The 26,147-nt window shown below is 46.8% G+C and overlaps 1 protein-coding gene across 2 annotated transcripts in view; it reads right to left on the reverse strand.

The window, feature by feature from the left end:
- The window catches only part of LOC135903960 (nose resistant to fluoxetine protein 6-like), a 110,214-nt gene that overhangs the window by 78,876 nt on the left and 5,191 nt on the right, over positions 1 to 26,147 (reverse strand). The window contains exons 2-3 of one of the 2 annotated variants that reach the window (XM_065434473.1): positions 2,177 to 2,376; positions 1,991 to 2,111 (exon numbers count right to left, since the gene is read on the reverse strand). In XM_065434473.1, the coding sequence (XP_065290545.1) occupies positions 1,991 to 2,111; positions 2,177 to 2,376 (321 nt within the window). The remainder of the gene's footprint in view (positions 1 to 1,990; positions 2,112 to 2,176; positions 2,377 to 26,147) is intronic. The other variant, XM_065434474.1, reaches the window with a different exon arrangement.

Here is a 26,147-nt window from a genome sequence, read left to right on the forward strand (position 1 = left end):
CCCCCCCCACTCCTTTCTTTTTGTGACCTCCCGCCTACCTTTTCGTCTTGGGAGAAAACATATTGCAAATATGTCAAACGTGCGCAGGCCGAACTTGCGCCGATGACAACCTAACACGCACGGACGCGTGCCACGACGTCCTTGTTGGGCCCTGCCAATTTCGTCCACAGTGCGCCGATAGAAGTTGGTGTGAAAACAGCAGGCACGTATAATCAAAGTGCACTTAAAGACCTCTGACCGGACTGCTCTTCGCTTGCGTTTCCAACAGCATTTTATTTTGTAGTTTCACGTTGTTTGCTACTTCGGGTCCATAAGTGTAGATGCGAGTGTCCTTTAGATATTGCAAGATTTTTACATTTCTGGCCCCCTCGTCATATTCGTGTCTACGTATTCAAACATGTAAACAGCAGAGGCAACCTTGCCGAGCGCCTCCTTTCTACTCGTACTTCAGTCCGACCCATCTGGTTTTGAAGCTCTGCGCCTTTGTGTCAACACAGAGGCGGTCTCGCCGCTGTACCCTGGTAGATTGCCGACAAGCTTCTTTGTAATTTGTTCCTCCTAGTACTTCCTCATTTTTCTAAATGGCTAGCTTTCGCGAGTGACTTCACTTAGCTTTTTCGTTATTGTTGTCGCGCAAGCCTTATATATAATAGATACACAGGCTTCTTTTTGATTACTTAATGGTTCTCACGGCAAGGTGCCAAAATATCCATTGGTTTAATATTGCATTTATGGGTAGTCTTTCAGTTCACGCACACTACACAAAGGCATCACATGCATCGAAGTGGCATTTGCGAGAGGTGTCCCGAGAGGCGCGCGCGTCGGACTTGCGTGCGTATGTATGTATGTATGTATGTATGTATGTATGTATGTATGTATGTATGTATGTATGTATGTATGTATGTATGTATGTATGTATGTATGTATGTATGTATGTATGTATGTATGTATGTATGTATGTATGTATGTATGTATGTATGTATGTATGTATGTATGTATGTATGTATGTATGTATGTATGTATGTATGTATGTATGTATGTATGTATGTATGTATGTATGTATGTATGTATGTATGTATGTATGTATGTGTGTGTGTGTGTGTGTGTGTGTGTGTGTGTGTGTGTGTGTGTGTGTGTGTGTGTGTGTGTGTGTGTGTGTGTGTGTGTGCGTGGTGTGTGTGTGTGTGTTGAACACGAATGGCGCACGTGATTCGTTTTCTGTTTTTATTACGAAGCGAGACTAAGAATGACGTTTTGTTTCCGGTTGTAGAGAAAGAAATAACTTGCTCCGATTGGGCACCACATATCCAGCTTGCGACGTAAGCGAACTATCAGCCCTACCCTGAAACATTCAATATAGTGTGATTAACCCTTCCCCCTGCGCAGGGTAGCCAACCGGAACTACCTCTGGTTAACCTCCCTGCCTTTCTCTACATTATTTTCTCTCTCTTCTCTCTGCAGCATTATTGCGCATGTTTGTGCTACTTGGCGCAGCCAAAGCGAAATCTCAACTACGTGATGACTCTATCACGCTTATATCGTTTTGTACAAATGTACTACTTGTAACGACTTACTTGCCTAATGCAATAGCCAGAGCGTTAACATCAGGGACACAAGAAAGGTGAAAGGACGAAAGGTGACGAGGGTGGTAGCGTTCGCCTTGTCAACTTTCGTTCGCCAGTCGCGTTAACGCCGCGGTTATTGCTTTAAGTACGAAAGGACCAGACAGAGAACGAGTTGTTGCAAGACTTACATGTCATACGAAAAAATAAAGAGCTATAGTGTTAGTACGGCTTACACTCTTGCGCGGGCGAAAAGAAAGTACAACAGAAACGTGGCAACCACCTGTAAATTCCCTCACTGACCTTTGTGTACCACTGCGCTTGTAGTGAAATGAAGGTATATCTATTTCGGAAATGGCGAGAGCCATGCACGTACGTACCCCATCCCTAGTCGCACCTCTCGTTGGGAGTTTCTATACTGAACCCACCGGATTTGATGAGCACGTCGATGTCGTTCCTGGAGCAGGCGGACGGCACGCAGATGCCTAGCCGGAATCCCGGAAACCAGATGGACTTCATGATACGGCTCAGGTTCTGCGTGCGAGCGACCTGTGAGCCATCGAGGCGGCCGCTATCACCATAAGCGGCGGCGCCGCGGGAGACACAGTTCGTACCCTGCGGCTGTTCCTGAGGAAGCTGATGGGCCTGCTGGTGTCGATGTTGGGTTTGAGGAACAGCGAGCAGTACTGGCCGCGGAACGTCTCGTCGCCCCATGAATCCTGGGCACGCACTTCCAGGCACTGGTCGAACGAACCGAAGTCCGTGATGGTGCCCTCGAAGATGCCCGCCGGCGGTCGGCCCATCGCGTCCACCACTTGACACATGCGGGGAAAATAAAGCCAAGTTCATTGCCGTAACGTATAATTTAGGTGTTAGAGACGGTACAGCCGCGCGGGGTGTTTTGGTGTCTTCTCCTACCACTGCCGCAGCGCTTCATTTTTCACACTGATGGATCGCTGCTGGACCCATCAGGTCAACGTTTAGCACACGGCGGACACTGCGCGCTGAGTCGCGAGTCATTAGATGATCATTGCGAACACAGGTGCGTTAGGTTATGATGTTGCAATTGATTTGAAAGGGTATTCTTGCATTTCGGCTGAAACGGCTTTCTTTATTCCTTTTTTTTATTTATAACGACGCCTACAGACTCGTTATGGTAACTTTTTCGCTTACAAACGCAGCACGCACAAGAACAGATACACACCTCGGGCCGCTATAATACCCATGTACACTTGAAATACGTAGGTTCTCCCATATGGCAATCGTTTACTAAATTAAATTAAATTTAATGCATTGAAGAATAAAAGTCCTACTGTAGGGACTGTTCAGAGTGTATTCTTATTTAGGCTACTGAGGGACTATCGCCTTCATCGCCTGCGGTGTACAACCCTCGATGATTATCTGCATGCGAGTGGTTGTGCGTCTCGATCAGTGGTTGTTCGTCTTTAAAGCAGAATTAAAAATACAAAAATACAAGCAAGTACTGGAACAAGCAAAGACCCGTACGTCCTAATCAAAGCACGTGGAATGTCATCAGGACCACTCGAAAAAAAAAACAGTTTTAAGCATTTGGTGCGCTCAAAGACAAGTTCCCCTGAGACCGATAGACTTGAATTTAGGAGAGGGGGATTGGGAAGCTCCGTCACTGTAGCCTTCACCGTACACAGACCCGAAGTGTAGGGCGAAGGCGCGCGCGACATATGAAACAGGTTGGCTGTCACCACTAAGTATAGATATATCTTGTTTTGTATTGCTTAATGACGGTTCACGAACGTGTCTCCAGAAAGACTTTGAATTTTTAAATGTACTAGCTTCCACACGTGCCATATAGATGGAATGATCACGCTTATAAAGACGTTCAGAGAGTGTCCTGTACATTTTAAAACCCATATGCCAGTGTTCCTGATTTGTACGCCGTGCCTTCCTGTGAGCACGGTCTTTAAGCTTCAAAGCTGTTTTCATTTCAACAGAAAACCAGTGGGGAAATTTAGAGCTTTTAGCACCCTTTAGTGGTATAAGGTTCTTCATTCCATCGTGAATAATATTCGTGAACGCCGTGACTTGGTCATTAACAAATCTTAGTTGTACTACTGAAGACCAGTCCGCATTATTAGGATAATGGTGAAAACTCGCGTAATCTCTGCTGCAGAAATTAACAGACTGAGGTGTTGCTGTATCCTTTGATCTCCTGCTACTAGGTATGGCGAATTGTAATGAAATATGAAGCGGGAGATGATATTTATCTCGCTTAACAAGGGGAAAATCGCCACAGGACACATTCACAGCTTCTGCGTTACTAAGGCATAGGTCTAGTACATTGCCACAAGAATACAGGATATTGTTAAATTGTCACAGACACCTAAACGATATAAAATAAAGTAACGAGTTGCACTTGGCCGATAAGCAAAAAGAATGGGTTGAAATTTCACCAGTTTTCCAGGAAATGCCAGGGGTTTTAAAATTACCAATTATCAGTATTCTATGGTTAGCGTGGGCCGATATAACACTTTTTTATGGCTGGAATAGTCATCTACATCTCAACATTCATATCAGCCGCAACATAGAAATTCTCTTCTAATAGCTTATTGCTACCAGCATCAAAAATTTCCGTCCAGACACATTCTCTTGCACATTCTAATTCATGGCGCCGAACGGATATGAATGATCGATTGATCGCAATCAGGACCCCACCGCCCGTTGATTTAGGTGGAGGATCGTGGTCTCGTCGGAGAACTTGATAAGTGGGCGGTAATTAAGTATGAACTAGATGGTATTTCACGATAATAATAATAATAATAATAATAATAATAATAATAATAATAATAATAATAATAATAATAATAATAATAATAATAATAATAATAATAATAATAACTAAACTTCTTGCAAAATTTCCAAAAATAATATAAATTAAGAAAACTGACAAACCAAGTTTACAGCTCGTATAAAATTGATACACGCCAAAGAAAAATATACCTTGCAGTTCTATAAACGGCATGCATGAGCGCAAAAGTAATAAAATTATTAAACATTGCCTGCAAACAAACATGTTCTGCCAACAGCACTTTAGCGAAACCCACGTTATCATCATAACAATTTCACGCTGTAAACTAGTGCATTGGCTTTGTGCACTTTTGATGCTTTCATAGCTGAAGTTTACAGAATTGGGGCATCTGCTTTTGGAGCAGAGTTGCGGCGTTGTAAACTTGGCGCTTCGTGTTTGTTTTTCTTTATATTTACCGATTTTCAGCAGTATTCATTTTCTAAAAAAATTGATCACTATAAAAAGAAAGAAATCTCGGCAGTCATTATAACTTCTGTCCTTGACAAGCATCGTTCATATTGCTTTAGCCCCCGATTACGTAAAGATAGCGTTCCTGCGTTTGATATGTATTTGAATATGGAAATTTAATTGGCCTGGGAGATCTGCGTGTGCGCGTCTGGTAGCGTTTCGGCTACCAGGCGCGTACACGCACGCGGAAGGCATCACCTTCCGAGAGAGAGAGAGAGAAAACATTTATTTATCATGAGTTTGGGCGACTTCCTCGCAGGGCGGAGCCCTTAGTTCAGGGCCCCATTGGCTCGCGCCACTCCGCGTGCCCGCCGGATCAGCCGTCGCTGCTCTTGCGGGTCTGAGCTGGTCAGCGCAGTCTCCCAGGAGGAAGGGGAAGGTGAAGGAATAGGGGAGTAGCCCGGAACCTTCCGAAATGGCACCGAGCGCGCTGGTGCTCGCTTACTGTACGGTATCTTAGTCTGAAACTCTGTAGCTCGTCGTGGTATCTCTCTAGTGGGCTTGTGCGGACACAGACAAAACTCTCATGCCTCAGCGACGCTTCCGCCTCTAGCAAAACCAATTGCATCAGCTACATGGCGTACACCAATCTAGACATTTTGATGATGGCAGTTTCAACGCGTGTTCGGCTTTATGAGATAGCATGAGCTTGGCACCACGCGACGCGCCTGTCGCTGCTAACTGGCGCTTTAGCACAAAGCCAGCCACCGCTCAGTAACAGTATTGTACAACGGAAACGCTCCAACAGTGTTCACGGCTGAGCATACTTCGAAGTCGGAGGTCTGCGTGACCGAGGCGCAACAGTGAGTTGACAATCACGTGATTCGACACAATGCACTGAGTCATTGCTGTCACCAAAGAGGCCTGCAGCTGAAACAGCTTAGCAGCAGTAAAAGCCCACGATAAACGGCGCCATTCGCTTCCCGAACTCCGGTATACACTACAGGTGACAATGTTTCGCTGATTGACGGCCGACTTTTGGGTTTTCGGTGAGGCTACAATCCAAATACTAAAGAACGACAAATGCAACCAAAAACCGAAAGCAATTTCATCAAAATGATAAACTGAGGAGTGTTAATTACGTGTGTGCTTGTTGAAAAACACCGAATAAAAATGTATGGCAGCGCTTCAAAAAAGCCATAATTTCAGGTATTGACGTGCCGCGGGGCCGCAAGACCAGTAATACGGCCTAAAACAGAGATGGCAAAAACTGCGAATTTTATTCATGTCTGTTGTACCCCAGAGGTTCACTGGCCGGCATTGCTGTCATACGCTGCATATGCGTTAAGAAGGCGGCGCGTATTTTCTGGAGAAAGAAAGAAAGAAAGAAAGAAAGAAAGAAAGAAAGAAAGAAAGAAAGAAAGAAAGAAAGACAAAAAAAATTCCGCGCTTTTCAACATGGATTGCGGAGACGAGCGTGACCGGCCCCCGCCAGCACGCTAAGACCAGCCTAGCAAATTCATACTCACGATGTCCTCGCAAAAGAGAACCACGACGTGACACGAAGGCGTGAAAGAGACGTTTCACAGCACGCGCCGAAAACCTTTGCACGTGCGCCGACATACTCGGGAGATACGCGTGAGCGTAATTACAAAGAGCACGTCGCTCTGTCGTGTACAAACGAACGCAATCGCACTGGGGTGTTGATGAAATCACATATACAAAGGCCCGCGTAGTCTGCACAATTACAGAAACGACGCTGCGACCTATCCTTGCACCTCATTTTGTGATGCTGCCCTTTCACAAAACACTACTGCTGGAAATCTCCTTTTTGTTTCTGTTTTTTTGCTCTTTCTTAACGCTTCGCTCTTGCATGCGTTGCTTTAGCGCGGTAGTTCTCACGTCCGTAAACAAACGCCATTCCAATAGCCTTATCAAACGAGGCTGGCGACTTGCATCACGTGTATGTGGGTCGGCACGCACTGCTAATATCGATGGGCGCCACCGATACCGGTACGTGCGAGGGATCCCTACGGCCCGCGGGGGAAACAGCGCACTGCGCCTCCTCACCAAATCTCCGGCGATGTTATATCGGAACGAGCGCTTTCCCTGCTCCGGCCGGTGCCCTTCTACCGCGAGAGCAGGCGGCATGCGCTGGCTGAATGGAACCCGTCACCGGCCACAACCTTGTTAGAACGAGCTCGATTACTTCACGTATGACCGGTACACTGTCCCCCCCAAAAGGTCATCCAACTGGCAGCCGTGGCCGGATTGCTTTGGAAGTATAGTAGCTCTACGCCCTCTAGACATTCTACGCTACCTGAACAGGCCAGTGTCCACGACAGTAGCTTCACCATAAAGCCTTATTTTCTATTTTTATGTTTTGCGGGGGGGGGGGAGGGTAGGATGACACAGGTTATGCAGTTTTCGCCAAAAGTGCATGGACTACACTGCATGCTTGACTGTCTACGTCTTCCTTTCTTTCTTTCTTTCTTAGTACTAGCTGTTTGGTGGCGACAAAAGACGACCATTTTGCTTCAGGTATCTTGTTCCTCTGCATCGGCTCCTCACTTTGCATCACATAGTTAGTTACCTGTGGTGTGTTTCTGCAAAACGCTCCCTTCAGCTCTGCCATGTAAGCTGAATGACGAAAATGACACTGTTTTCAGCACTAAACGCCATAGATTAAGTAATATTACCCTTTGTCGAATTTTCTTTGAGGATACTGTGAGTTGATTTATAAGTAAAAGTTATCATCTATAGATACGGCTGGTCACGACCAGACGTAGAACGCATACACCAGCGGAATGTTTCACGTAATCGCAGTGAAAATTTGTTCTCTGCGGAGTTCGAACGACAACGAAATGGACTATCGTCACAATAGAATGTGCCGAAACCAATTCTTATCAACCGCTATAGTTGTTACAAGACGAGTTTCTGGACAAATTGTGCCAAGTCGTCACGTGTTGGGCACGTGTTGGCCACGTGCTGGACGCGTGCTGGCCGCGTGCTGCACACGTGTTGCCGGTGGACACGTGTTGCCGTTGAAAAAAGGAATGAAGGAAGAAAGAAAGAAGGAAAGAAAGAAAGGGATATTTCGTGAAATTATTGCGATGAAAATAAAAGAAGGATATTTAGTCACATAAAATGGTGACGGTTACTCTTTTTCACGTAATAGTAATACTAATAAGTACGCGTAAAGGAAGCCCGGGAACCTCTTCATTTCAAGTAACAACAACAAAAACCACAACAATAATGATAATGATAATAATTAATAAAAAACCAGTCACTTTCAAGGAGCCGGAAGAGGAGGTCATGCGGATGTCCGCAATGTACAACACATACAAATTCACTGCAAATGTTCAAAACTTAAGTCGGGGTCTAACCTCTCCTTCTATCGAATGTAGAATGTTCCTTAAACCGCCTTGTTCCTCCATCTTCAACAGCGCCCCGCAGGGTTGACGAGAGGGTCGCCATTCTTCTACTAAATCTATTCCTTTTGCTAAAATGTTTGTTAACACATACCCAAAATGTGATCTTCGCATGTCGAGTGGCCGTCGAAGGCATGGCCGCGTACAAGTCAACGCTGCACTCGCTTAAGCGTCGCCTACACGAACTACATCGGACGCAAAGTGCAATAAATGCGATCGCCACTCTGTACTGTGCGCAATGTGCGCGATGTCTTACGCCATGCATGGTGCAAGAGCAGCCCCCAAATCAGCATAATTTTTTTTTTAAATTTACGTGGCAGTTCCTTCAAGCTGCATGCAACATTCTTTTGGACCTTGAAGCAGCGCTGCTAGTGCTTTGCGCGCAACGAAGGCGCCATTGTTCGTCCTCGTGGATACTGGTCTTTAGTTTTAGTTTTGTAATGTAATTAATTGTACACAATGTAATTAGTTTTTAACTAATTACATTGTAGCCTATATTGCAATTTACAAATTCTAGCCGTGGAGTTCGCAAGGCAGATTGGAACGAATTTTCAAGATGACACTAGTTTCGATATATAAATTCCCGAACTTTGCGGAGAAATGCATTGGCGTTCCAGTTAATTTGTTAAGAAAACGTCGTTTCATGCACTGAAGCGTACAAGTAACTGGAACACCAATCCATTTCTCCGCAAGGTTCGGGAATTTATATCTCGAAACTGGTGTCGTCATGAGAATTCGTTCCAAGTGGATCCGCCTTGCGAGGTCCACTGCTAGAATTTGTAAATTGCTATATGCATGGGTCATAAGATAATTTGCTAAAAGTTATTTATCGAATTCTTGTTAATTTGTCGATTTTGCATATCCTTTATTTGTACAAGTAGCGTCCGCCGCTTCGAGTAGACCAGCTCACGAACTAGAAGTGGGCTATCTGCCACAGGCAATCTTTCAAAAATTTTGAAAGTGTTCGCTGAAACACCCTGTATGTCATCGGGGGCAACATACTAGGGATGTAGCCAAGACTCCACCGCCTCCATTAAACGTTTCCAGCCCCTATTAAAGATTGCCTTTATTTTTTAATAACACATAATATGCTTCAAATACATCTCCACAGATAAGAGAACACATATACACTATACCGGAGCACGCTACGAAGTAATTGCGTTGCAGAAAGCGCATTAATTTCATTATGAGATTGAGGGGTCGTACTGGGGCTCACAGTGTTCTCAATTAGCTTGGCTGCACAATAAACACGCAGGCGAAACACAGTAGAAACTAGCACAGGCACGGACGCAATTTTTCTGAAATAAAGTCTTGTTTCATAACATGAAAGATGAAAGAATGAAGTTTTGAATTACTTTTTGCGTTGCCTGGAGAGTGCTGAGGCCTAACGAGACAATTTTATGGTCTCCGCAATCTATAATGAGATCCAGAACTGGAAGCAGGGTTGTTTATGCCCGTGAACAGCAGTGTCCCAACTTCGGCATGCTTATTCACGGTGCCAAATCAGTCAGGCGTGCACGCTCCGTAGCTTGAAGCACGCATGCAGAACGCGAGCGACTGCATGTTTTGTAATCGTTCAATTAGCGGGGATGAGCTGTAAATTTCGACACACATGAACTGTTGTATCTTCTTATGACTTCTAATGAATCCTCGAAACCAGCGAGGACACTGCAGTGCATCTCTTTTGAAAAAATAAAAAATAAAAAATCGTAATAAAAGTTATCGCCTCGCACAGGATATGATGCGTGGACATATATATATATATGTATATATATAGAATTGTGAGGTCAATAACAGTGGTCATTGGCATGTCATGCAGCGCACATCAGTGCGCTGAGGGTTGTAACTAACCTGGGGCCGAATTCACGAAGCGTTTCGTTTGTAAGTGCTATTTGCCATTGGTCGTCTGCCTTCGCTAGTGTAATGTCCAACATCACGGTTGGCTGACATCTGCTTTCACAAATATAGGTATAGCTTAAGAACTTTTTGCGAATGAGGGGTGCTGGTGTGGAAGCGATATTCCACGGCTGCGAGTGATTCAGTTTCAGAAGGCTAAAAAAGTAACATTGCTGAGATTGAACCTTTCGAAGCAACACATGCGGCTGTGAGAGACGCCGGGGTATTGGGAGCTCCGGAATAATTCCGATAGCCTGGGGCGTCAACCGAAAGCGCGGTGTACACGAGCGTGTTTGCATCTCGCCCCCATCGGAACGTGGCCCCCGTGACCGGGCATCGAACCCGCCACCTCATGCCCAGCGGCAGAACGCCTTCACTGAATCACCGCGGCGGGTGCGGAACGCTTCGCAATAAGTGCGGCGTCCTGGCATTATTAGACGTACAGGCGAAATCTCAATACACGGACATTTTCGCAATAATTTAGATGGAAATATGGTTGCCAAGTAACAAGGCAATGGAGTCATGAGGTCTCGTGCCCAGCAGCGGTACAAGTTCGTAGCTGAGTCAGCACGGCGATGGAATTTTAGCATGCGTTAGTGCTGAAAGCAAGTGGGATCTCACTCGTTGCGCTCAGTTTTCTGTTGTGCTCGGAGAATCAAGCAAGGTCTTTTGAACCCACGTGTGTGCGCACCAAAGCATGTCGCTTTCCGTTCTCAAGGCACAGAGCGTTGCTTGCTGTAATTCAGCTCCGCCTTTCAAATGTTTGCTCGAGTTGAGATCCGCCCGTCGAATGCGTGGGCCAAGACTCGCCCTTGTATAGAGCTTTGACTCCAAATCCTTGAACACAGCACACTAGCGGCCGAATGCGAAAATACCGGCTGGCAGTCGACGAGACCTCAGAACGAAGGCTAGGCTCTGCATGCACACTCTCAGCAGCATCGAAAAAAAAAAGTAAAACGAAGGGGCAACTTGGCACTGTGATTCATCGTGTTTTTCTCACGCCTGGCTTCTCCCGCGGGAGAGAAGGTGAACTTCTCGAATGGCACGCGCAGGTGCCAGCACACGCGTGTACAAACATTCGGGGTAAGCGAATGCAGTCAGCTGAGAGGTATATACCTGCTCCTTTTCTTCTTTTTTATTCGTTCTTGCTTTCTTTTTCGCACTGGCGTTTGCGCTTCGCTATACCGTCGCTGTGTACATATTGATCGACAGCTCCGGAGGAGCGGCGTTTCTAACCGGTGCTCTCCCCCGGCGTATTTTCACGTTGAGCCAAGGTCACGCGGGTAGAAGTTGAAAACAAAAAAAAAAAAGCTTATCTGATAAGGCCATTGAAACATCGCAGCGATGAGCCGTTGGAACGTATAGCCCGCATAGGGTGTCAAAGCCGCGCAGTCGCCACTATTGCGACGAGCTCCTCCAATTCCCCCAGCTGCGCCAAAACATTTGTCGCGGGCTTGGTTGTCGCGGATTGGAGGCCGCCACGATCAATTTACCTTTGGCGTACGCGCGCCCTCGGCATTTTTCTTTCTCCTTGCTTTGGACGTGCAGCAAGTCGCAGCAGGTGGTGTTTAGGACAAAGCGGGGAATGAAAGATGTCATGCTGAGTGTTGTTTGTCACGTGGAAGACACAACCTCCGATGCATCGACGCCGAAAGAGCGGTGAACTGCACATCACCCGCACGAAGACTCGTATTGTTTACCAGAAGACGCCGATGCGGAGACAATAACATGACGAGCCAGAGAAGCAGCGGGAGACGTAAAAAGAAGCGACCCTGCCCGCGCCACCAAAATATTGCGGGAAAACGTTGCCACAGGAAGGCTGAGAGAAGGTAAGACAGACGTGGTAACTAAGAAAAGTGCCTGCAATAGTGCGAAGTGAGAAGGCCGATTGCTAGCACGCCACTGGAGTTTTCGTTTAGTTGGCGTTATTGAAGTGCGTCCAGCATAATAATCAGTTGTTACACACTTCGACACGAGAGCTACACGAATGTTAAGTTCGCATGTCCCTCGTTCTTTTCTGTGTCTTCGCTTTAATTTTGAATGGTCAAACGCGCTAAAGTGCGACCCGTTTGGGGGCAGGTTTGTTTGATTGGTCTATTGAGTAAAATTCTTCAAACCAACACATACTACAGAGAGACGTCGTATTGGAGAGCTCTGGATAAATTCTGAACACCAGGAATTCTTTAAGGTACACGTAAAATTTAAACACACGTGCCTTGTCGCATAATGTATCCAAAATAATGTACCTCCGGCCGTCGGGAATCGAACCCTTGATCGAATTCATGCTTGGCAGCAGAGCACCATAGCGATTGAGCCACCACAGTGAGTTCTCAGAGAAGGGCAGACTATGCATTTCGTGCCTTTTCTCTATTTACTAGAGAAAATAAACTATATACTCCAGCTCACGAAGTGATTTCTAAGCTGCGCGAATTTCTTTTCTTTTTTTTTCTTTTTTGCAACACCTTTTGTGAAGGTAGCAACAGTGGCAGCGGCAACAATACCAACAAAGAAAATGACAAACTTCGAGAAGCGCATGCAAATATATGGCGACTAGAAACTCGCAGGATAGCAGCACTCACAAGCACCGGGCGCTTTACAACTCAGCTAGCATAAAGGAGCTGCGCCGTGTGCCACTTCCCTTCCGCACGCTTCGCCTGAGCACTTGCGTCAGTGAAAGCGAAGACTTTTTTTTTTCTCTTTCTTCGTGATCGATTGCTCACAGCAGCCCGACCAGTGCTCCTGTCCTATATATCCTCCGTGGCACGCTTAGTTTCGCAGTATTCCATGCCGAGAAACGATTCTTTTTTCTACCGGCCTTGAGCGGTGCTTGCCTCGGTCGGAGGGACAGCGTCGGCTGCATTGAGACGCGCGCTGGTTTGACGCCGCGCGTGGCGCTCACCGCTGGCGCGGCGGAATGCGGTTGGCGTAACCGCTCGGAGTCGGAGAGCGAGGCGGTAACCACAGCAGATACACCGAACAGCATCTGAACTCTGCGATTTGTTTTTTTTTTTTCCCCAGAAAGCGCACGCTCACACGCACACACACGCGCGCATGCACGCGTGTCACTGCAGCCACAAATAATTCATTCGGCTGAGACTTTTGTCAGGCTTTGTGCCTTTAGTCTGCGCCTCCCCTTGCTTGAATGAACGAGAAACAAATATTTATTGAATTTACCCATTTTGGGAGTTTCGCCCGAAGGGCGAACCCTTCACCGCGACAGCGAGGTTTAGCGTTGCGCACGAACTTTTCGGATCATTCTCTAACTATACGCGGGTGGCGTGACATGGCGCGATGCGGCACTCAAGGTAACTGCTGATGAGCAGAAGTAACGGCGCCCTGGCAGTTATACCGGGCGTCCCAGAACGCTGGCTTGAAGAGAAGCGCCGCCATTGTCGGTGCATGGAAGCGTCGCACCTCGATGGTGCACGAGATGAGGCCGGCGGAAAACCGTCGGCGTTAGGGAGCATCCCGCGAAATATTACGTACATAACGTTAGCTTGACATTTACAGTCCTTTCCACTTTGATCAAAGCATACGCCTAGCAGCTTAGTAGCAGCGCTTGAGTGTTAATATAGTACGCGTGCGCACAACGCCCATGCCAGCTGTGGACGGTAGGATGCTGTCGTGGCTCAGTCACCGAGCTGATTGAGCGGAACGTTGATGTTGCGTCCACTTTGCTTTATCGTTGTTGCTGCCAGACGCACTCCGCATCTCTGCAGACCCTCAATACTCTGCGCGCGACCCGCGCATGCGCCATCCATAGTGGTACAGCATGATAACGCCGACGACGCACCAATGGCGACAGCGATAACGCGCCTCGAGCAACTGTTATCGCTGTGAAACTTACGCAGATCCAAAACAATGTTGTGAATGATTAGGGAAAGATTAAATGTGGAAATCGAAATGTGAGAAAGATTAAGATAAGAAGCAAAAGTCTACTGTGGATATCGCCGTCGTGCAGGACTGTATTTCGCATCCGCATACGAGGTAATGACGATATTTTGCAGGGCTCTGTACCTACCATCAAGATTGAGAATGCTTTGCCGTATAATAGTTAATAGTTAATAAAATGATTGCTTTACGTGCAGCCACCGCGGGCCGACCGCTAGGCCGACCGCCTTCAGCGTTCGTGTCGCAGTGCGGCGCCCTCTCGATATGACCTGTCTGTCTCGTGTGACAGACGCCGACTTTCACAACTCATAAATCAGGTATGACGCAGTGTCACACCCTGGTTCTCCCACGAATGCCGACAGCATCAAGTGGCGGTGGCCTTAGTAGCGAGAAGACGACGCTCACGAATCGGCCCCCAGCGCTGTCAGAAACAGTGCCACAAGGGCCCATATCTCTGCTTTTTAGAAATGGAGCAATGTAGTTCACCCGCAGCGGATATCCATGTACTGGTAACGAGCTGATCCGGTGATCGCATGCTCTATCGATACAAAGCAACGGGTGGAACATGTGCGCTCATACCGTGCTACACAGAAGTTGCCAAGAGACTGCGCTGTCAAGTAGTTGGAAGGCTTGCTGCCTTGTCCCTTTTACATCTGGTTAAAAGAGCGGTGTAGACACGCTTGCGGGGCTCTCGGCATGACGCTTCCGTATAACAAGCCCGTTTGCATTTCGTCTCACGGCAACGTGCCAGAACAGAAAAGACCTAGGAGCTCTATGTTGATGTAGAAACCCTCTGGCCCCTCTACCTCCATCTGTCGCAAGCTTCACTATTCTTTGCAAAAAAACTATATATATAAATATATATATATATATATATATATATATATATATATATATATATATATATATATATATATATATATATATATATATATATATATATATAGAGAGAGAGAGAGAGAGAGAGAGATGAGAGAGACTGCTGTGGCGCCTTGGAATCGCAAAAGATGGTCCACTTGTGCACGTGTGGCGGTTCATCACCGATGTAGTGAAGGGTGGTAGAGGGCGCTGCGACCACTGCGGCCGCGACTTCTGCTGCCGCGCCGCGGAACGAAGTGTCACCCGTGCTCGTCGCGTGACACGGAATCGCTGGACGCTTAGCGACTTGCATCTGTGTTTCCGTGAAACCAATTTCCTGAGCTACCGTTCATTTTCACCGGGGTTTGTGAAAAGGAGATCAGTCGGAAAACTGCTAGGCTGAGCGAACACCACCAGTAACTTAGGCCAGAATGACGACGCGAATCGCACAAAGAGGCAGTATTTCAGATTGCAGAGACGATGAATCATATAAGTGACGCAGGCCATGAAATAACCTTCCAGCGGCTTCCGAGTCACTGGGGGATTATCGGCAATGAACGGGCCGATCAAGCTGCCCGTTCAGCCCATACTGAGGACCACCACGTACGAATACCACTTCCTAAAACTGACGCAGCACGGAAGCTCCGCCTGCTTGCTCGCCAGTGCACCATGCCGCAATGGAATTAGCCACATTTCACAAAATCCCGACTATACTCCCTTGATCCCACATTAAGCCTTAGAGTCTCATCAAAGCTCCGCCGTGGGGACGCCGCGCTTTCGTGTCGACTGTGGTTGGGCGACACCGCAACCTGTGACCACTGCGGCCGTGAAGAATCGATTGGCCATATTTTGTGCGACTGCCCGCAGCACTGTCCACAGAGGGAATCCCTTCGCCACGAGCCCAACTAGCTGGACGACCGACCACTATCGGAAGAAGGAATTCTACACCATCGACAGGACATTATGTTATAGAAGAAGGCCGTACAAGCGCTACTGCACTTTTTGCGATCTACGGGCCTCTGTGAACGTCTCTAACTGGAACGCCCTTCGTGTGCGTGTCTCTGTGTGTGCATTTTTTTTATCCTTTCCTCTGTCTTCTTTCTATCTCTATGTCCCAACCCCACTCTAGGGTAGCCAACCGGATACTAGTATATGGTTAACCTCCCTGCCTTTCCTCTTCATCTCTCTCTCTCTCTCGTTCCGCCACGCGGTGGGACACACCTAATATAGGGTACTCGCGTGTGGAAGGCCTTTATTCGGCACGCTTTCAAACCGTCTTTGCCGTTCGGCGTCGTAGAATAGGTACAATGAAATCAAGTGTTCGGTTACTTTTTATCTGCATGGTTTAAAAACGCCGTCAATACTTACGATAGTTTTCGCCATCAAGTTTCGGAAGACATTACAAAGCTATTTCCTTTTGTGACAGGTCACCGTCTCTCACCATTTATTCTTTCGACCACGCTGCTGCTGCACACCAAAGTCACCTAGATAGCACAAGGCCTGTAGTACGCTCCGCTTTATGACGTCATGATATAGGGCCGACTCCCATATAATCTAATGGGAATGCTTCCGAATAAACCGCGATGATTTTGACGTCATTGCTTTTGTCACGCAGAACTTGGCAACACAAATTTCGGCTCTATTAGCGTGACGTCATAAAGCAGAGTATGCAGGCCTTGTGATATCTAGGTGGTATTGCGCACACCTGGACGAGCGGCGTCACCTATGATGAGCATGGGCGCAGTGACGGATAGGTAAGTCGCAGTGCGGCCTCCGGTCCGTAGGTCGCCGGCGACGTCCTCAGAACGACGTGGCGCCGGTGCCGAGATGGCGCCGGCCGGAGAACGCACAGAGACTCGGTAACGGAAGACGGAACAGGCGGTCGTCGCGGAAAGGCGACACTTGAGTGCAGGCCCAGTGTGGACTCCACACAGCAGCAGAGTAGCCGCCAGCGGGCTCCGGGAATCGGGGTTGCGAGGTGATGCAAGGGAGAAAGTGGATCAGCCGTCGACCGCTGCAGCCGACGGCGCGCGCGGCTAGCCTTGACCTATAGCGGCCGCCTCGGAACGGGCCCGCTTCCTTCGCGGCCCTTGCATAACGGCATGACGAGCGGCGGCCGCGGTACCGTAACCCGGTAAAACGAGGGCCCCTCTCGCCCTCCTCTCGGCCGTCTCTGTGTATACGCGCCGATACACGCACCGTTACGCGAGCCGCCGTTGTTGCGTATTACGACGCGGCCGTGGACGCCGCCGCCTCATCGCATGCGCGCGCCCGCGTGCGCCAGCTGAACAGGTGGGTGGGGGCCACGCGCACGCTTGCGGGGGATAGCGCGCGCGCCGAGTCCCCCTGCGAGGACGGACAACTCGGTGGCGGCATCGCTCGCCGGCACTGTTGCAGCGGGTGAAGCCGAGTGAAAGCAGATGGCGATACAGGACAGTGCGCCGGTGCTGACAAAGGCGACGAGGCGCAGGAGTTTGTCTCTTTCTCAGTACTTCAAGTCGATCTCGTACGTCAGCAATCGCAGTCTAACGTGAAACCACGTCGGCCCTCGAGCTTTTTGTGAACGTGGATATTGCGCTTCAAGCAGGGGTAAGAGAGTTGCAAAATAATAATAATAATAATAATAATAATAATAATAAAACGCACAGAGGATGTGCAGGTCAACGGAGTGACATACTCATTTTTGGCGCACGCGCCGAGTTGATTTTCCTATGCGGGAGAACACATTTGTGCGTCCATTCAGGCCGCGAGTGAAAACATCGTCGTGCGGGAAGGATGCACTACTACATGGCTGGCCTGGATAGCTGGAAGAGGAGTGAGCAACTGTGCAAGGGGCAGGGAGATCGTGAATTTTGACTGCTCGTGCAGCACAGTATCAGCGGTGCTGCTAGCGTCGAAGGTGATATTTCTTTCTGTTTCTTTTTTCTCAATCTAAGCTGCGCATTAGATGCCATTCCATACACAAATAAGAGAACTACTGTAACAGAGTGTAATTTTTGAGTAATTTTACGTTCTGATTACAAGGAAAAAAAAAAAACACTCGCGGAACCGCTTTGGTCATAAGCGGTGTAGGAAGACGTAAAAAGAAAAAAAAATAGGGTAGCAATTACAGCGAATGCAGTAAGCATGAACTCATTGCGAGTTTTGTTTAAAACATTGATGATCCTTTCATGACTGCTGCGTTCAAGTAAATGATAGAGTTGTATGCACTAAAGTGTTTTGGTTATCAGTTGTGCCGTCACGACACTTATGTCTGCTGTACCATCAGCCTGACGAAATAGCAATATACTACAAAAGTGGAATTTGTGCAGCGGCCGTATCGCTACACAATCCTGCCTATACCCCATCTTTGCGTATTACAAACCATTTCGAAGAAAACAAACAATTGTATTAGTATGAGAAACAGTCTGAGCACCAAAGCTACTACATATATGGTTTACTAAACCGACGACCCTTGCACCACCAGCAAGGAAGGTGACCTAACTTCAGGGCCGAATTAAAGATGAAAAGAATGAATTTTGATTGTGCTTTAAGGATACCTTTCGCCGACGCCGGCGTGAGACCGTCCACAGTGCCGGCGCTGACCGCTCGGGCAACTGGGAGAGCACGACCTGCACCTCCTGTGCCGTGAACGGGCGATCTTGTGCTCCGTCGTTAAGCGACCAACGCTACTATTTTTCGATTTCCCATAGGTTACTGAAATGGTCGATGTGCCCCTGTCGTGCCTCAACTGATGACATCTGCCTCGTTCTTGTTTATTAATGCTAGTCACTAAATCTGATTACTGTACTTGTCATTTCGGTAAAACATCGTACTTGTGATTGAACTTTTTTTTGTAATCGTGCATATTGTAACGAACGGCCTACTGGGATTAATTAAGAAGACTACAATAACTGGGACGTCGCGTGTGTCCAGCAATCTTGGCTACCTCTGTAAATAGTCGGCACATAAATCGTGCTTGCTTTTCATCTGCTTGACACCCCGTCACACATTGGTGGAGCTGCGGGGTATTCTGGCCAGACAACGGAGCTGCGAAGCGGTCGACGCTGCGTGCTCGTCTACGTGTACGCGTTTTGAACAGATGTGCATACGATGATTTAGCTTCGTGAATGCGTTTTATGCTAGGCGCGAAGGGTATTTTTCTTCTGATACGTATGAGAGAGGCGATCCAGTGCGCGAGCTCTTACCGGCTTTCGCGTGCTGGGTTTGGAATGGGCCACTCACCAGAGACCTCTGATCCGTGCTCATAAAAAAAAAGGTCTAACGCTAAAATTATTTTTAAGCACACATGTGAGCCAATCGTGATGTTGGACATATCATTAGCGGAGGCAGTCGGCCATTGGCAAACAGCACTGGCGAATAAAAAAAATTTGTGAGTTCGGTGCCTCATTTGCACCTGGCCAGGAAATTTGTTGCTTGGGAACCTCAGAAGTAATCTGTCTGTATTTCCCCCTTTATTGTTTGTACAGTTGTTGCGGTGTCTTGTGCGCAGCTATGCGAAGGAAAAAGTGTTTGTAACCTGCACCAACATAGCTAATAATAAAAACAAAATTAAAAAGGAGTGAAAGGACGAAAAATAGGACGCAGAACGCTGCTTTCAGCTTCCAAAAAGGTGTTTGCATTCAACATAGAGCTACTCACAGTCAAAGGAGAAAAAAAAGTGAGCAAGTTTCGGCCAGTAGCAGTGATGGCTAGATAGATAACGCAACTCTGGAGAATCGACCTACCGCATTTTCTTACACACATTTTTTGTTACTTTTTCTTTTTTTTGCATCTCAAGAAGGGGTCACATGATGGATGGTCTACGTTTTTCCCAGCCAACATCAGATTGTCGTAAACCGCGCAGTGTCCTCCCGTGCAGAAATTGCTCTAAAACAACGACAAGAGCGGCAAAATAAGAGGCAGGAGCTCAAAGCTTCCTCTCGCAGGTTTGCGTTCATCCTATATATATATAGACATAAACAGTTCACGACAGCCTGTTCCGGCCAACCCTGGAATTAGTGTTAACCCCTCCCCCGCTCCCTTTACACAAAATGCTTCTTCTTGTAGTTGTTGATTAACTGCGACACTATAGAAAGTTTGGCTACTGCATCCCCGCTGTACCAAAATCGTAGACTGTGTGCATGCTTCTCCCGTGCCTGCTGCGCTGTGTTAGGTGTGCGTGCGTGCATCCGTGCAGGTGTGTGTGTGTGTGTTTGTGTGTTCAATGCTTGCTCGATGTTTGCTTCCTCCGCAGCGGAGGGAAGGGAGTAGCTCACATTTCCTAACGATCTTGACATCTCCTTCACAAAAAAGTTAAATAGAAAGAATTCTAGCGCATTCTTATGTTCAGTGGAAAGTTTGTTCCCTAGTGGCATGGTTTGTCCCGAGTCACTTACAGTCGCTCTTGGCTAACTACTTTGCCCTCAGTCACCCTGGCGATCACCAATTTTCGACTGACAATCTGCCCCTAACCTTAAGCTAGCCGTGTAAGACCAGGTGACAGCGAGGACGCCTTCACGATGGTTTTTGCATGTGAGTGTTTCTGCGCCGGGTTATAATACGCACCATTGATTAGAAGCGACAAATAACAATAAACTCACAGAAACTAGCGAGAGACAGCGAAAAGAAAGTCGACTACAATCGAAACTGAGGAATGTATTGCAATGTTCTGCAAGTCCGAGCCGATACACATAAAATGTTCGCTAAGTCTAAGAAACTGTTATATGACTCTTGTTACTGATCATTGACGACGTAAATACGCCGTCAAGTGTTGCTAGGCTCACCATCAGGAATTACGCTGCTTTATCCACGTAAAACAGATTCGTTTATGTGTAAAGTTTGCGTATTGTTCTGCGGCACAATTCTCAAATAAACGCGTTTACTGTAAGCACTGTGACTGTGTGTTCTCATTTACGGCAGGTATGGCATGTTCTCATTTACACGCCTGTAACCGAAGCTGCAACACTTTCCTGTGTTTACGTGTGATGAAAGCATGCCAAATTATTGCCCACCTGGAACAATTACTGCAAAATTGTTATGAGCGTTCATAGATCCGACGAAACATTTTTGGGGAAAATTGAAGTGAAGATTGAAAGAGCTGAACAAACTGTTGTTTCTCGTCTTACGCGGCCGTGGTGTTTTCATATGTTGATTCAGTGCAAAAACAATGAGAATGCAACAGCCATGCCTTCTGGTGGCACGCTACACCTTGTGCTCTAGCCGTGATCGGGTGTGGTACGTAGTTGCATATCAACCTCGGATTTCAACGTCGCGCCGTGTAACGCCGTTGAGTGATTTAGGTGTGCAGACAGTGGATTTCATATCAGCGTTGCTCATTTGTCGCCGGAATTATAAAAAAAATTGTCACTCGCAAGTACTGTTCGTTATTGACCGATACCTTCAATATCAACTTATTCACCGTCATGATTGATCAGTAAACGTACATACAAATCACTATTGCGTGAGACAGTGCACCTTTGTTAATATAGGCCCTGATTAAGGTTTATGATCATATGTCTACAAAGCTCTCGCAAGTACACAACAGCGGTTGCTTATGTGTAGTTGCGAACCGCGTTCTGAGAGCCAACGTTAGCAGTTGTAAGTCATAAGTTGCCAAAAATAATGTCATCGGGAGTCGGTTGCCCTCCATGCTGGCGCAGGTCGCAGGAGCGGTCAGTGGTAGTGATAGATCAAGGCCAGACTATTGCTTGCGCCGCACGCGATAATCTAAACTAAGCGATAGACGCAATTAAAAAAATAGTGACAAAAGAAAAGCACCGTTATTCTAATTGGGTATGAAAACATTAAACGATGCATACACGAAGGTATAAAACAAAGAAGAAAATATGGCAGATTTCTGGTGAATGGGTAGAACTTCCAAAAAGGAAAAAGAAGCGAGAAAAGAAACACTCATTTCATGCCTAAAACACAAAAATACCTGAAGAAATGCGGCATAGGGGTCTATCGTACAGTTGTATATACACAAGTGCTATCGTCACGCGAGTGTTACAGCAGGGGACACAAAGATAGAATAGTTTTCGTCTAGGCTGGTTTATATTCCTTCAGCGCTGCAAACCACTCTGCACTTCACGCGATTTCCAGCAGTTGCAATTATACGGCTTCACAAAGTGGTTGGTGGCGGGTTGTCGTCGCGATGTCTTCTGGCCTCACACTTGCTACGGAGGTAGAAATCAAGTGGCATAGGAACGAAACGCACGCTTGTTTGTCTGTAAGAAAGCGCTGAAGTCTTGGGTGTGCCTTGGGATGAGTAGAGGACGCCTACGAACGGGCTCACTTGCATTGTGCGCTCCGCGGCTGCCCTCGAACTGAAGCGATACGCAACGGGGCGAGATATCTGCTCACCTGGCGATTCCTCTGCCGTCGGTGACGTCGTATAGAGCTGTCTCGCGGAAAGAGCATTGTTTTCTTTGCGGTTTCAGCTATCAGAAAGAATGGGGGTTACAGGCACGAGACGCTGCTCCGCACAGGCTAATCTTATGCAGTAATTCTGCCGACTTTTTCCTGGGGCGTGTGTGGTTTGATTTATGTTTGCGACGTGCGATTCGCAGTGGAGACGTGTATTTGCGTCTGCTTCTGGTCATACGGCACACGAGGAGGAAACGGCGCACTCCACAGGCTAGAACATTGACATCCAGAGCTGTGCAGTCCTGGTTGTTAGTGCCGTACAGTATGTAGCCTTGATGGGCAACGCGACGTAAGATGTCATGTATACAGTAGCTTCGCGGACGCAACGAGAAAAAATAGCGCTGTTTGGAGCGTATAGTTTCAGATGGAATAACCATTTTGTGCATTAAGCAAACACAAACAAACCAATCAAAAAACAAACAAACATTGAAGAAAGTAAAATATGAGGTAGCCGGAGTACTCGAACAACGCAGAACTGTCAATTAGCGAAAAGAAGAATAAAATGATCATAAACGTATGGCAAATAGCAACGTAAATTAAATACGTAAAATTAAATTGGACGCGAGAAAAGGACAGTGGCTACGCTTGAGCTTGGAATGTTGTGCACTTCGGATAGGCTTCAAATCAACGAATGAACGCGAAACTCTAACATTGCAGGTGCCGGGGGCGTATTAAAGAAGATTTTCTTTATTAAGTGTTTTTTGCTTTTGACCTTCCAATGTTCGCTAATAATACACCCAACATCACGATTGGCTAGCATATGCTTTTGCGAACAGCTCTGGCGAAAGTACATTTTTTGTGAACACGGGCCTGGATGTACATCTACACGAAATATAAGTCCGAATTGACTAGACATTGTATCACATTTTTCCGAATTGTTACCGCACTCTAGCTATTCCAGTCAGCGGACAAAAACTGTTGTAAATGATAAAATGATCTAGCAACCACTACGCTTCTACTATTATTGTCTCCACCGTCCTCCAGGTTCACTTGGCTTAGCACGCACGAATATGACATTTGATCGAGATGGTAGCACGTAGTGTACACGCTTTCATCGGGCAGAGCGAGAACCTCCTCTCTGGACTGTGACGGGCGAGTACAAAGGCACGCGCAGCCGTGTCTGAAATACTTTTGCGTGGGAGGTTCACGCGCAATTGCTACAGTCCAGAGGGCATTATGCCGACGCCAAGGGCGTTCTCGTTGAAAAGTACTCGTTGAAAACGTTGAAAAGTACGTTGAAAAGCGTATGCTCAAACTGTCTACTGATGTGTTTGTTGTGTGTTTTTTGGTGCATTTTCATTTTGTTTGTGCCACTGAGAATATCCAGAATTCTCTTCTAAGTCAAAATTTCCCTCTATATTAGTGTCAACATACATACATACATACATACATACATACATACATACATACATACATACATACATACATACATACATACATACATACATACATACATACATACATACATACATACATACATACATACATACATACATACATACATACATACATACATACATACATACATACATACATACATACATACATACATACATACATACATACATACATACATACATACATACATACATACATTAAAGTGAACGAAGGACTGTATGCCACTGGCCGGCTGCCTTCGCTTATGCTACGTCGGTCATCACGACTGGGTGGCACACGTTCTTATGAACATCTCTTACGAACAATTCTAGCTGTGAATTAGGCCATTAGGTTAATGTTCACAAAACTTCCCTGACTTAAAAGCGCTTTCGGATTGACCAGTGTTTAAACAACCGTCGCTCATTTTAGCGATCGGCGCGATAACGAAACGACCACCGCGGTAACGGCTAATCGCAAGCGGCACTAAAGAATGGGTGTTTTGGGAATACGATCCCCGGGCCCGTATTAAAAAATATGAGCCTTGGGTCTGTATTAACAAAAACGTATTTACTGGCTAAGGGCTTCACAAAACTCCTCTTCGGTGGTCGTCTCGTTGTTATTCCGATCGCTAAAAGGAGTTGCAGTTGCCCAAACATTGGTGAATGAGGAAGCGCTCTTACGTGGGAGATGTTTCGCGAACACTAGCCCAGGGGCCAAATTCACAAAGCTTTTCGTTCGTAAGTGATTTTTGCCATTGGCGAGCCGCCTTCGTTAATAATAAGTTCGACGTCACTATTGGCTGACAAAGCTCTTACGAACAGATCTGGCATAAGAACTTCTTTTTGTTAATACAGGCAGTTAATACAGTTAATACAGAACGGAATAAATTTTAAGGGCTACTTAGACCCTAGGGAACGCACTCACAAGAGCTCTAACGTTAGAATCACTCCAGCCAATCCCGATGCCGTACTTATTGATAACGAAGGCGGCCAGCCAGTGGCTAACCGGCACTTATGAATGAAACGTTTTGCGAATTCGCCCTTAGAACCGTACTTGACGATTTGTATACAAGTCCACACAACGTGCCTTGTGTCCTAGGTGCCCGACTTGTAGTTATTTGTAGACGTGGACTTGTATTCAGGCAAAACCTCTTAAGCTATAATTGTTCGCAATAGCGAACGACAGCCAATCCTGATGCTGAAAATATCATTAGAGAAGACGGACACCCAATAGAAAAGAGCCCTTGCGAACGAAAAGCTTTGTGAATTCGACCGGGGTTATTTGTAGAGCCCTTCATTAAGTTGAATGCCTCCTGATGCGACCACAGTGCACGATTTTCAGCAAGAACTGTGGTATAACGGCTGATTGCGTTATGCGAAGGACAGACGCCGAAGCTGTAGGAGAGAGAGAAAACACTTTATTGCAGTTCTCGGAACTTTAGTAAGAGACCAGGGTCTCGCTTGGTGCATTCGCCAGCGCCGATTCGATGAATGCACCAAGAAATCTTTGTTATTGGGTTTTTGAGGCTTGAGTAAGCCACTCGGCGTTGGGGGGCAGGGGGAGCTGGGTTTCTGAGGGGAGGAATGGCGGGGTTGGATAGAAGTGCCAGGATATGTGTTCTGTGTTGGGGTGTTGTTAGCAGTGTTTTACATTTTGAACGTGGTGAATCTTCTGAGCCCCAGATAAGGTGGAGTCTAGCAGGTGTGGGTAAAGCGTAGGTTTGTGCTTGTTGTATAAGAGTGCCCTGTATACGTTTAAGTGTTCGGCATAATTTTAGGAACAATAGTCTGGCCTATTTATATTGCCCTAGTATTATGTGCGCGGGTTGTAACACCGTGTGGGTTGGATCGGGGATATCTGGCACCCGGAGTAGCGTTTCTTGGGAAAACAGAACGTCGGTGGGAACAGACGCAATATAAAACCGAAATACTGTGTTATTTTATCATTGCACCACAGGAAAAATTCATGCCTTTTGCGTAAGACTATAAGGCCAGCGAAGCGGCCGACATGTCCCAAAATGTGAGCATCTTCTAAACATACATACAACGAAAGAAAACGGCTTCATTATGCCATGTTAATAATATTTGAAAAAAGAGGCTGTGATGTCAGCCGTGATCCCGGATATTGCCTGCCAGGCAAGATCACATTATATTGTCGCGGCGTCGGAAACTATAGGGACAAGCGCACTAGCCGGCAGGATAAGTAAAACGAACGGACTGTTTAATACCGCGCGCTAGTCACTTCCTCTTCTTGTTCGATATGTTTCCCTTAAATGCCGGTGTATCTTCTTATGCTCATCGTCCACGGCGCATTACAGACGCGGCATTTGCCTCCCTTCCAAGGGAACCATCGTCCCGATGCGCAATTCAAGCGTGTGCATGCACGAAACATTAAGACGTCAGTCACTGGGATAAGAACGGCTTCATGGGCACCACATGCTCCACTTAAGCGCTTCATCTGTCACTACGCAAGTCGCAAAGCGCGCAGGCGACC

Source organism: Dermacentor albipictus, chromosome 1 (assembly GCF_038994185.2).
Source record: "Dermacentor albipictus isolate Rhodes 1998 colony chromosome 1, USDA_Dalb.pri_finalv2, whole genome shotgun sequence".
Taxonomy (NCBI): domain Eukaryota; kingdom Metazoa; phylum Arthropoda; class Arachnida; order Ixodida; family Ixodidae; genus Dermacentor; species Dermacentor albipictus.